Source organism: Electrophorus electricus, chromosome 16 (genome assembly GCF_013358815.1).
Source record: "Electrophorus electricus isolate fEleEle1 chromosome 16, fEleEle1.pri, whole genome shotgun sequence".
NCBI classification, from domain to species: Eukaryota; Metazoa; Chordata; class Actinopteri; order Gymnotiformes; family Gymnotidae; genus Electrophorus; species Electrophorus electricus.
This window is the reverse complement of record NC_049550.1, coordinates 8,153,752-8,166,375: the sequence shown is the minus strand read 5'-3', so window position 1 is coordinate 8,166,375 and position 12,624 is coordinate 8,153,752. Positions and strand designations below refer to the sequence as shown.

Below are 12,624 nucleotides of genomic sequence, written 5' to 3'. Positions count from 1 at the left end.
TTTATACAGTTCCTATCACAGACTCAAGTTCGCTTTACAGTAACAATAAAGACGGAGAGAAACCCCCCCCCCCAAAACATTAATTGGCACATTAATTAACAATTACGAACAGGAAGAGAAGTTATGAGAAATGTTGAGAAAAGAGGTATGTATGAAGTTGTGATTTGAAAGAGGGAAGTGAAGAGAAGAGACGGGGAGATTGAGGTAGAGTGTTCCATGACACCAAAGCATCTGCCTCCTACAGACATCGGTCTGAACTTTGGGCCGGAAAGGGTACCTGCATCAGTGGACCAAAGCGTACGGATCGAAGTGAACAGGTGGTTTCGTTTGGGACGCCAATGTTAGAGTTAAAGCGGTCATGGCGGGAGGCGTGAACCAGGGATTCTAACCCGATTTGACTGAGACACCATCCGGAATGAATTTAAAATTGGAGAATTTGGAGATTTTGGATTTCGAGCCAATAAGTAGAACTTCTGTTTTGTCAGTGTTTAGTTTTAAGAAGTTTATGTTCATCTACTGCTTGAGATCTTGGATGCAAGAGAGTAAAACAGGAGGTGGTAGCCTTGGTGTTAATATAAATCTGAGTGTCATCAGTAAGAGTGGAAAGGAAGACCATGCCTGCGGATAATCTGACCAAGGGGTGGCATATAGATGATGAACAGGAGTGGGCCAAGGACTGATCCCTGGGAAACACCTGGAGTGACGGAATCAGTGTGAGATTTGTGTTTACCAAAAACAATAAAATGTGTTCTATCTGAAATATATGACGTGAACCAGTCAAGAACCGTGTTAGTAAAGGTTGAGAGGCGGGTGATGAGTGAGTATGTTATGGTTAGTTGTGTCAAATGCGGGACTTAAATCTAGAAGGAGGAGAATACTCAGTTCACCAGAATCAGTGGAGAGAAGATCTGTAAGAGGGCTGTCTCAGTGCTGTCTCGGGGCTGTCTCAGTGCTGTCTCAGGGCTGTCTCAGTGGTGTCTCGGGGCTGTCTCGGAGCTGTCTCGGAGCTGTCTCGGCTGTCTCGGGGCTGTCTCAGTGCTGTCTCGGGGCTGTCTCAGAGCTGTCTCGGGGCTGTCTCGGAGCTGTCTCAGTGCTGTCTCAGAGCTGTCTCGGAGCTGTCTCGGTGCTGTCTCTGGGCTGTCTCAGGGCTGTCTCGGGGCTGTCTCAGAGCTGTCTCAGGGCTGTCTCAGTGCTGCGCATATAAAAGAAACCAAAGGAAAGGTTCAAATGGAGCCTGTGTATTTAAGACAGACTGCAGTTGAGTGGCTACACCTTTTTCTAATATCTTGGCTAGAAAGGGGAGATTGAAAATGCGCCAGTAATTACCAAGAAGTGCAATATTTAGTCCAGGTTTTTTAAGAGCTGAAAGAACATAACCTGAAGTAAGGGATGCATTAATGAGATGACAGAAGGGAGCAGAAATAGCAGAAGAATTCTTAAGAAGAGTGGGGGCAGGATCAAGTTGTCAGGTAGAGGAACTAGAGTTTGTTAAAAGCTCAGAAATTAGGAAAAGTTGAGTGAGAGAGTTCAGTTCCTTGCCATAGATATCTAACAAACGTAGGAATGTAGGTCAAGGTGCTTTCTTCTGCACTGACACACACACACAACCACACACAGAGTTTTCCTGAGTAACAACATTATTCTCCACTAGTGTACTCTTTGTAATGTGCATTTCACCCTCCATAACCACAAAGTTACTATTAAGAGCTTTACTGCTTAACCACCAGGTGTTGCTGTTGTGGCCAAGTGATTTCTGACAGCCAGGCGTCGCTTAGTCCATTTGATAAACAGTAAAACAGACACATAACAGACACAGGCCAAGAACAGCACACTTCCCGCTAAGAGACACAGAGCAAGAACATCCATAGTGCAAGTGACTCAGCACAGCTTTTGGAGAAGATTTTTAGGCTTTAAGCAAGAGTGAAGGCAATTTATTAATTAGAGGTGTAAAATGACAGTATGACTAGGCAAAGCAAGAGAGTGTGAGTGTACTGCTCCTGCGTGTAGTGTACTGTCCCTGTGTGAAGTGTACTGTCCTTGAGTGAAGTATACCGTCCCTGTGTGAAGTGTACTGTCCCTGTGTGAAGTGTACTGTCCCTGTGTGAAGTGTACTGTCCTTGTGTCTTGCCGCAGAGCTACGACAATGGAGACGGGCAACTGGACTCCACAGAGCTTCTCAGGCTGGTCCAGCACAACGATACAGCCATCAATATCTCCTCCTCTGCAGACAGGGAGAATGACCAGCTGCTGAGGTAACACACACACACACACACACAAACACACACACACACACACACCCGCACAAACTTTCACTCTATTCTCACCACTACTTTCATGTCAGACAGCTCTAACATTGCATCACCTGCTGTGGTCAGGTCACTACAACACCTTGGCCTTATCACAGAAACATGTTTAAAATTTCGGAGTACAGGGTTTACTCTCTGCCGGACTGGTGTATTTTGGCCACACCCACTCACGAGTCACCAGGTCACTTCAATATTTTGGAATGCTCTCTGATGGGGCCTCCCCTCAACCGCTTTCCTTATGTCTCACATGGGGGATTTTGACCTTGTAAAACTGCTTTTTGAGAACGTAGAGCTAGAAACGAGAGAAATCCAACGTCCTGAGAAAACGTGGGAGGGAAGTGGCGGGTTTGGTTTATTATTTCAGTGAAAGCTATTTAAAAATAATAATAAATAAATAATCGGACCAATCCTGTTATATTTATTACAGGATTAACACTGTAACTTACAATTTTCAGATGAATTTCACATGTGGTCCTGAAACTCTAAATTCGGTGTTTACATTAGTTCATTTCCTACACCATTATTGTTGTTCATTCTTCTATATTGCTGTATCAGTCAATGCAGACGTTTAATAGCGCCCTTCAGGTTTTGGTGCATTGTTATGAAGAAAACAGCTCCATTCCTTAATCTTTAGCATGGATTATGTTAAACCAGCGCCAGTTTCCCATATATGGACGTTTCAGTGGTAGAAGATTTAATTTGGATTGCGGATTTCTTAGCACGCAGCCTTGATGTAGGGGCCATTCCTGTAGTCTCGCTGGTCTTAAACGCAGCCCAGTGAGCTAATCCTATAAACCATCAAAAACTCTTTCAGAAAATATGTGAATTTTAGAAATAGGTCCAATTACTGTGCTACAGTAACCATTTGTAAATCACCACAATAATTCCTTAACCTAATAGAATGTATAAGGGGTGACAGTTTTTTTTTCTTGTAGCATTTCTGAGTTTCACAAAACACTATAAGCTTTTCTTAAAAAAAAAAAAAAAAGGGTTATGATGGGTTAAACGAGTGCTACTTATTTTATAAGAAGCACACATGTTTACATTTAGAGTCCTTGGCCTATATTTCAGTCTAAATCTTTCAGATTTAAGGACATCAGTCAGACCAGTAGAGACATTAATGCAGAACCCCAGCAATGCTATCTTATGAATGTCTGCCAGTTCAACATGCACTACCATGTCACCACCATGTCACCACCATGTCACTACTACCATATCACTACTACCATGTCACCACCATGTCACTACTACCATATCACCACCATGTCACCACCATGTCACTACTACCATATCACTGCCATGTCACTACTACCATATCACTGCCATGTCACTACTACCATGTCACCACCATGTCACTACTACCATATCACCACCATGTCACTACTACCATATCACTGCCATATCACCACCATGTCACTAATACCATATCACTACTACCATATCACCACCATGTCACTACTACCATGTCACCACCATGTCACTACTACCCTATCACTGCCATGTCACTACCATGCCACTACTACTATATCACTGCCATTTCACTATCATGTCAGTACCATGTCACTACCATGCCTCCACCATGTCACTACATGTTACTACCATCATTAGTTTATGAAGTAAACAATTCTGTAAGAAGTCAACAATTACTTGATCTCTCTGGACAAGAACTTCTGTTAAATACTCTAAATGTAAATACACAAAGACTAGCTTTGTGACACCCCCCCCCCCCCACCTTTCACTGAAAAGCTTCATAAATATGATCCAAAGAACATGGTGCAAATAATGTGTGTGTGTGTCTTTGTGTGTGTGTGTGTCTGTGTAGGAGTCTCTGTGTGGATGCCCTCATTGACCTCTCCGATGAGAATGCTGACTGGAAGCTGGATTTTGATGAGTTCCTCAGCTGCCTCAAGCCTGGCTTTAACCCTCCAGAGAAGAGTAAGCTACCCACCAACTCTCCACCTGCTGAACATTCTGTTAGGACCGATCCCGTTTAAGGACCCGGAGTTAGCCAAGCACCTTAGCTAGCTAGCCCACCAGCCATGCCTGCATGATCTACTACATAGCCAGAGTCACGTCTCAGTTGCGAAGAGACAGTTTTACATTCCGGCATGGCTCTCCAGAGAGGTGAATGGAGTCCGCTGTCTCTAAAAGACTCTCTGAGCGTTGACGCTTGAATGAAACAATAGCTGTTGCTGTTGTCATTTTGCTTCGCCACACGCAGAGTGTGCTCTGGAGGACGAGACGTACGAGGATGGAGCAGAGACGCAGATGAACTGCAACCGTTGCGTGTGCGCCTGCGGGAACTGGGTCTGCACCGCCGTCGCCTGCGACGGTCAGTGGAAACTGGCGGAGCCCAGTTCGCCGTCTTCTCTCTACTATGGGAGAGTTTTTTTCCCCATATTGCGACTCTCTGTGCATCTGCCAGCTCACCTGCCTTGATCGTCTGTTCGTCTGCACATCTGTCTTTTCCTTGCCAGGTTCAGAGAAGCTGTCTGCTCTGGAGGAGGCAGAAGATGCAGACCGGGAGACGACAGAAGAGGAGTGGACGCGCAGAGTGGCAGAGCTGAACAAACATCAGGTCAGTACCGCGTAGCTTCAGAAGTATCTCTGACTACATGGCAGTTAAGTCACAACAGACCTGGCATCATTCGTGGGCCGGGAGACTCCCTGAGACATGATTTATTAACTGTGCTCTTAAGCAAACGTTTCATCAGTATGTTGTCCTACTTCAGGAGACTGTAGAGAAGATAAAAGGGAGCACCAAAGAGGTTTAAGGAAGGAGGATGACAGCGCATGGATCCAGCTTACTGCTTCTCCTCAGTCTACAGTGGTACTGGATTCGTACTGACAGTCATGATGAGACGTTCTTTCCTCACGTCGTCTTATATATCACTGTGTTAATCCTTCTCATTTTATGTGAGTGTTGTTTGGGTGGATGGTTTTAATGTTGAGACTGTGACGGACATGCTCTCTGTTCACTTTGACATGGTTTTACGGTTTTAAGTGTGAGCTTCAGAATGAATGGGAAGTTATCAGAACGCGCGGTTGGGCTGACGAACTGGTGGACATCAAACATCTCTTGGTGCAGATACAGGAAACAAAATCATAATACATGGAAAACAAGAGCAAACCTACAGCCATTATCAAGATATCGTTGTTCCTAATCTGAGACGGTCAGTATGTACAGTGTCAGATATGTGTTAAGATATTTATCGGGTCACTCTTTATGGTATATTGCCCTCTTGCAATAAAACTCACTGACTCTTGTTATCTTGATAGTCATATGCACTAAATAGACTATGCAATCTACTGCTGAGTTATCAGTGGATGGTACTGCAGATCGATAAGCAGAAAAATCTGCTGCCGTCATGAGAAAATTGATATCAAGCCAAAGGAAGTACATTTAACAATTCTTGTGGCTTTGTAGGCAAAGTGTAAGCACACTCCCACAGCTTCAGCCAAAGCCCAGTTGTTTAAATGTAAAATGTAAAAACACAAATTGTGTGTAGAATGGGTTGAGACAAAGTGGTAGGCATGTGTAGAAAAATATATTAACGGTATTTTAATTATTTGTGGAGGAGACACCCCTACACCAAGAAGCCACGCCGGCACATTCAAGCAACAGTGGCGGGCAACAGCATGCAAAAAAGAACATTGGATATGTAAGGTGGGCTCAAACCCAGGTCAACTAGGTGACAACACCAACAGCCTACTGGGTGAGCAACCACATTCCAACAATGACAGGCCCGTGTGCAGAACAGTTAGATCTTGGATCAGGTAAAACAAAAACTAACCACGCAAGTGTGGAAAAGGGGAGAACAAAGCATGCCATGGGAGGAAATGGTAATCCTGCTACACTGAGGAAAACCGAACTAAAGCTTCCCAAACAAAACCAGAAAACGGGGAGGAACTTGAATGGCTAAAGGAAGCCTCAGGAGAGAGACAGACTCAAGAGGGAAAACTGGAGAGAAGAGGGGACGTGTAAAAACACCCTCACAGCACAGAAGTGAGGTGTGGCACAAGGGCTCACAGACCTCAATACTTGACGTTACCAGCTAGGAGCTCAGCTCAAAACTTTGGCAAAGACCCAACACTGAATGACTGCCTCACTGGGCTTATATAGGCCTAGCCCAGCTGTTGGGTGTTAAGCCTGATTAGTGGTGTAGTTGACTCGAGGCCTCCCTCTGGTGGCCGGAGGGGGCCTCAGCCTGGTGCCAACCCTTACAGTATATTTCTCAAGTAACATTAATGTTTAAAAAAACAAAAACAAAACAAAACCCAAGAATAAATTAACTAATAATGTCACTCATTTTCCATTCAGTTGGCAGCTATAGTGAAACTTCAGTGGGTGTGTGTGGGTGTCACACCAACTATGACCAACTATGCAAAAAAGCCTTCACAAAAGTAGTATTTCTAAAAACCTAAACGTATCATTTTACATTTAATAAATAACTCCTACACAGTTTCTGGTCTTTTTCATTTCTGGTTTCACTCGCTAAGGCACAAGCAGCTGTGAACCTGCTGCTTCCATAGATTCCCCACTCTGCTTAGGCTAAACATTTCCAAGGAATCATGCAGCACATTTTCAAGAGTCAACCACAGTACCTCTGGTACATTAAACACGTCCAACCACACCTTACTGCATTAAATGGCTAAACAACAAGCTTGTAAGAAGGTAGATTTCCAAGAATACTGTAGGTGATCATTGGCAGAGCCTGCTATGATGGTGCTCCAGGACACATTACCCCAAGCAGGTATAGACACTATCACTGTTCATGTTGCCTGTCTGCCTCTCCAGGTACAATGGCAATGGTACTTGTAGGATGTTCAAAGCTCAGCTAGAAATAGTGGCACAGTTCCACGCCTGGTCATACAAGACCAGTGAACATCACTTGGGATTGGTTCTGGGAAGGAAAAGGAAGAAAATGAAAGTCCTCTTTGATGTATGCTCTGTCATGGATACAGCTCTCAATGCAAGGTCTTTGGTTCAGATGAGGGCAAGCTGGCCCACAGCTCACAAGGGTCTACTGATCCACCATCCACAATGATAGCTTAGCTATCTTGAACAGGTGTGAAAAGACCTTGAGCACCATAAACAGCAGTGCTCTGGCGGGAAAAGGGGTATAAAGTCGGAAGCCGGCTGGGTGAGGTGCCTGGATAGGATGCTTAGGTAGGGTGCACTGAGACTGTGATGGACATTCTCTCTATTAACTTTGATATTGTTTTATGGTTTTAAGTGTGAGTTTCAGAATGAATGGGAAGTTATCAGAAAGTGCAGTTGGACTGATGAACTGGTGGACATCAAACATCTCTTGGTGCAGATACAAGAATCATAAAATCATTTTAATGAATGAATTAAGGACATGGAAAAAAAAAAGCCCAAACCTAAAAACACTATCAAGATAACATTGTTTCTAATCGGAGAAGCTCAGTGTGTTAAGGTCTTTATTGGGTCACTCTTTATGGTATATTGCCCTCTTGAAATTAAACCCATTGACTCTTGTTATCTTCATAGTGCTATGCACGAGATAAACTGTGTGGTCCACTGCTAAAGAATGATCAGTTAATGCTCTTGCAGTTTGAAAATCATAATCTGCTGGGGTTGTGAGAAAATGGATATCAAGGCAATGGGACTCTCAAACTACATTTAATCATAGCTGTGGTTTCACTACAATTTTGAACTAAAAATTTGGCCAAGGACCAGTCGTGGAAGTGCTCAAGCTCAGAGTACCTCAGTGTAGCCTATTTCCCTTGTGTTCTGTGTGACATTTTGGTTTAGCCTGCGTTTACCCATTAATTTTGGTTGGTTGTCTTACAGCACACTTGACATACTCTGGTCAGTAAACTGAGTTCTGTAACAAAATCACTGACCAGTATACATATTTATTGATTACAATTTCAATCAGTAGATACTCACAAAACCCAGCATAAACAAGACAGTGGTAGCTAAGTGGTTAATGAACTTGACTTGTAATTGGAAGGTTGCTGGTTCAAGCCCCACCACTGTCAAGTTCAAAGAGGTTTTATTGTCATTTCAGCTATATACAAATACACAACAAAACGAGACAATGTTCCTCCAGGACCACAGACAACATGCTACACAAGTGCATACAGTCCAATATAGTGCAAAATGTCATTAAATAAACAATAATAAATACAGGACAGGACAAATACAAAATGAGTTGACAGTGCAATTATTTAGTACAGTACACAGTACTGGGCATATGTAGAGCGAGTTGTGCATAGTAATCTATGACATGCTACCCTGAACATAGCAGTCACCGGTAGTAGAACTGCTTTTGGGCAGTTGCTTGCTGCTTTTGGGCAATTAACCCTCAATTGCTCAAGTTGTACTCAGTCATAATTGTAAGTTGCTTTGGATAAAAGGTAAATGTAAAAAAAACAAAAAACAACAACAACAAAAAAAAAAACAGTTAATAAATCCATAGTTTGTAACCTTATGCGTTTCCAGTAGTGGAAAGCTACACGAAGTCATGTTGACCGCTGAAAGGCTGGGTCAGCGCGAACGGATGTATTTGATCTGGCAGTCGAACTCCTAAGTGCTGAGAGGTGTCAATAGGCGGTATAAATTGCCTCCTTCTGCGATCGCTCTACCGAAATGTTGAATAAAAAACTCGAGCAAGCAGGTCTTTCCAGCTTTACGATCTGACCGATAAGCAGTATTTTTTAAAAAAAATTCTCACCTGTAATAACCGCACCTTCGGCTTGTGAGATGTTTCGGTGCGGCTGCATCTTCCAACCTCATCGCTGACAACGGTAACCGATATCCTTTGGCGTTTTGTTACGCTTTACATATGGAGGTTCTCCACACAAATAACGAGGGAAACCAGGTTTTAAACCTGTCGCGTCTACATTTATTCGAGCTGAACCTGGACCAGATTGAAGACGGCCAAAGGAATCGGGTTCAGCGGCTTTACCTCACTTACAACAGCATCGCATTTTTCCCGAGCTCTGTCTGTCTGCTTCCCAACTTGGAATATCTGGATATAAGCAACAACGCGATTTCAGTCCTGTCGGATGACATAACACGATTGACAAACCTAAAAACATTCGTTGCGAAAAATAACAACTTGGATGAAACGTCGTTTCCCAAATTTTTCGGGTCCATGCAAAACCTCCAGACGCTAAACTTCAGTGGGAACCGCTTTAGAGAGATTCCAGTGCAGTTTCTGAAACTTAGCCGCCTACAGTCCCTGTCTCTGGGTGGAAACCGATTAAAAGGCATCCCCGCAGAAATAGAGCACCTGACAAGGTAGGTAGAGTTCAAGCCTCGGCTTTTGGGTGACATCGGTACCAGTATGCTAAACAAACAGACAAATAAACATTCTGGGGCAAAGATCGATAGTGCTTTATTTTTTTCCACATGTAAGTCTCTAATTTTCTTCTGATAAGTCGAGTAGATACACAGGCATGACAGGCCTTGCTGCAGCCTAGTCTTTTTCACACAGTCTGGGGCACAACTGGGATTTGGACTCAAGTCCAAGCTGTAGGGGTTAAAGAAATGACCTTATCCACTGCTATTACCAGCCAGGTGCCATATTTGTCCTACCAGTTTAGAGTAGGAGTATTATTTCTGCATTCACTGGGTTTTTGGTTAGACTTTATGACAACATTGCCCTCTGCAAGCAAAACAATCCGATAGACACCGCGTGTCCCTTTAGCGCTCAAAATCAACACGTTTCAGACATTACAATGCTGCTCAACAAATGGGCCCTGTCACACCTCTCAGCTCCCATATACTTGTTAGGGATCCTGTCCATTCAGGCATCATTAATGTGTCACTTTGGCCACACTGTCACATCACAATCAAACGTAGTAATATTTTGGTAGTGCAGTATTCTATATTTTTTAAAATAAAATCAGCCACCGACACCGTAAACTCAGTAAAAGAGCAGAGGAAATATTGCAAGCGGCGATCTGTAATTAGACCTGAGAATTTCAACACATTACATCTTGCCTGAATTTTGACTCGTTTGCTTTCAGGTGCTGAGTGTGCACTCTTCTGCCCTTCCGTCTGATCTCTAGCACTTCTAGTGTGTTCACAGTGATTTGTTAAACAGACCTAACGTAGCCGCGTCTCTCCCTGGTGGTCTCGTATAATGGCCTGGGAGCTCGGACTCGGTGCACCACAGGCTGGAGATGCTGTATCTGGGCGGGAACATGATCTCCTCCATCCCGCCCGAGCTGGCCAACCTGGGGCAACTGAGGTGTCTGGTGCTGTGCGACAACTGCATCCAGAGCGTCCCACCTCAGCTCAGCAGGTAACGCCCCCAAGGTGGAGATTTTGACGCGGTCCACCGAACAGAATGAGCCTGGATCATGTCGAGTGAGACGTCACATCATACGGTTGGCAAGATTTGTTTCCTGTGATTCCAATACATTTGATTTGCACCCAAGGACGACCATTCATATTTTGCTATATATTCAAATGACATAATGATCTGTACAATTAGAAAATCTATTATAGGTTCAGCAATTTTGTTTGAAAAGTATTATAAAACACTGAACGGATCATTAAAAATACCAAGATACTTTCTCAACCTTTCAGGCTGCATTCCTTGCTGTCTCTCAGTCTCCATAACAACCTCCTGAAATTCCTCCCTCGGGAAATCCTCAGCCTGGTACATCTGCAGGAGCTCAGCCTCCGGGGCAACCCGCTGGTAGTGCGCTTTGTCAAGGACATGACCTACAATCCGCCGTCCCTGCTTGAGCTGGCCGGACGAACCATCAAGTCCCGGAACGTTCTGTACCTGCCGAGTGACCTTCCGGCCAGCCTGTCCCACTACCTGGACACGGCCAGCAAGTGCCCCAATCCCAAATGTGCAGGTCAGAGAGCCAAATCAGGGATCGCGTTCTGCACACTTAAGGCCTTAACCCGAATCTGTTAAATATACAGACTTGGCAGCCTTTCAGGAAAATGAAATTGCCCACCTTCCAGACTCTTGTGTGTTTTGTGTCACAGTCTGTAGAGTGTAGATTCATTGTTGTCATTTTCCAATTGTGGGGAGGCACTTAAAGAAAAGCTGTCTGGGAAAAGCCAGCCTTACATAAAACCAACTATCAGGTGGCCTCTGAGTCTCGCTGTCCCCCTCAGCCCACGTTTGTGTCACCCCACTTCCAGGTGTGTACTTCGACTCGTGCGTGCGCCACATCAAGTTCGTGGATTTCTGTGGCAAGTTCCGGCTGCCCCTCATGGACTACCTCTGTTCCCCAGAATGCACCTCTCCCTGCGGCTGCAACCCACAGAGCCACGGCGAGTCGGAGGGCGAGGGCGACGTGCCCGCAACCAGGCTGCAGAGGGTGCTGCTGGGATCGCCCCTGTCTTGTAATCGTTTTGGGGAAGCTGGTCTGGGACTACTGACATGATGACATGCCTGTCTACAGGGACTCTCTGAAACCTTTACAAGAGCATTTGTTAAGCACGAGTCTGCTTTACTGTTTCATTAGGACAAAACGTTTTAAACACTGTTGGCTTGCATTTCAGCAAACCGAGAGATCAACATTTTCATTGTAATTACACAGCTCCCAGTTGACAATTTACCACTAATTCCAGTTTTGTCCATCTTAGTATCAACACATGGCCGTATACACTGATAGTTACTCTTTAACTGTGCCCTTTTTGTTCAATTTTTTCCATGTTGTTGCTGCCAACAAAATGCTGTGCAAGGTCCACAGACTTTGTTGACTTATTCTGCAAGCATTATACCTATGTCAAAGCTTTTTTAAAACATGAAAAACAGAGCGCTTTGAGTTCTAAAGCTTTGAGCTCGTTTGGCCTGGCACGCGAGCTGATGCCCTCCTCAAGTAAGGCGTTTATGCAGCACCTCTTCTTCTCTTCTTTGGGTTATGATTGTGCTCTCTCGAGCATGATGTCCATCTAAATATGATACCCACTATGTTTGAGAGCATTCCTGACTTTCTTTTACCATCACATATAGACGCTACAGCGAAGATGAAGATTGCAGATACTGGCCCGATTCAAGAACCATCATTCTTATTTTTTGAGAATATAATATACATTCACCTGTTTTCAGATTAACATAGTAATGCTATATTCATTGGGTCTGCTTATAATTTGCAGGTAAACGACTCCACAGTAAAACTGATAATAAAACAGATTCTGCACTTCTTCAGCTAGGTATCAGTTAATAACTTGTTTGCACGCGTGTTTTATATGTCATATCACGCTATCAGGAGATATCATCACTTGCCACATATTATTATATACTTTTATCAGCCTGTGTATGTTTAACAACACCGGTGTCATATCTACCTCTATAACAATTATAGTTATAGA

At 44.0% G+C, this 12,624-nt stretch overlaps 2 protein-coding genes across 2 annotated transcripts in view; both read left to right on the top strand.

Annotated features, from left to right (window-relative positions):
- Window positions 1-5,576, top strand: part of fstl1a (follistatin-like 1a) — a 14,512-nt gene extending 8,936 nt beyond the window's left edge. Inside the window, exons 7-11 of the mRNA XM_027010167.2 lie at window positions 2,134-2,252; window positions 4,129-4,241; window positions 4,528-4,638; window positions 4,784-4,884; window positions 5,039-5,576. Coding sequence (XP_026865968.2) covers window positions 2,134-2,252; window positions 4,129-4,241; window positions 4,528-4,638; window positions 4,784-4,884; window positions 5,039-5,080 — 486 coding nt within the window. The 3' untranslated portion in view covers window positions 5,081-5,576. The remainder of the gene's footprint in view (window positions 1-2,133; window positions 2,253-4,128; window positions 4,242-4,527; window positions 4,639-4,783; window positions 4,885-5,038) is intronic.
- A 3,320-nt stretch (window positions 5,577-8,896) lies between these two features.
- On the top strand, window positions 8,897-12,496 carry lrrc58a (leucine rich repeat containing 58a). Its single transcript, XM_027010170.2, has 4 exons — window positions 8,897-9,579; window positions 10,460-10,588; window positions 10,876-11,153; window positions 11,449-12,496. The coding sequence occupies exons 1-4, from the start codon at window positions 9,122-9,124 to the stop codon at window positions 11,691-11,693; spliced, it is 1,110 nt and encodes a 369-aa protein (XP_026865971.2). The 5' UTR covers window positions 8,897-9,121; the 3' UTR covers window positions 11,694-12,496.
- The last annotated feature ends 128 nt before the right edge of the window (window positions 12,497-12,624 follow it).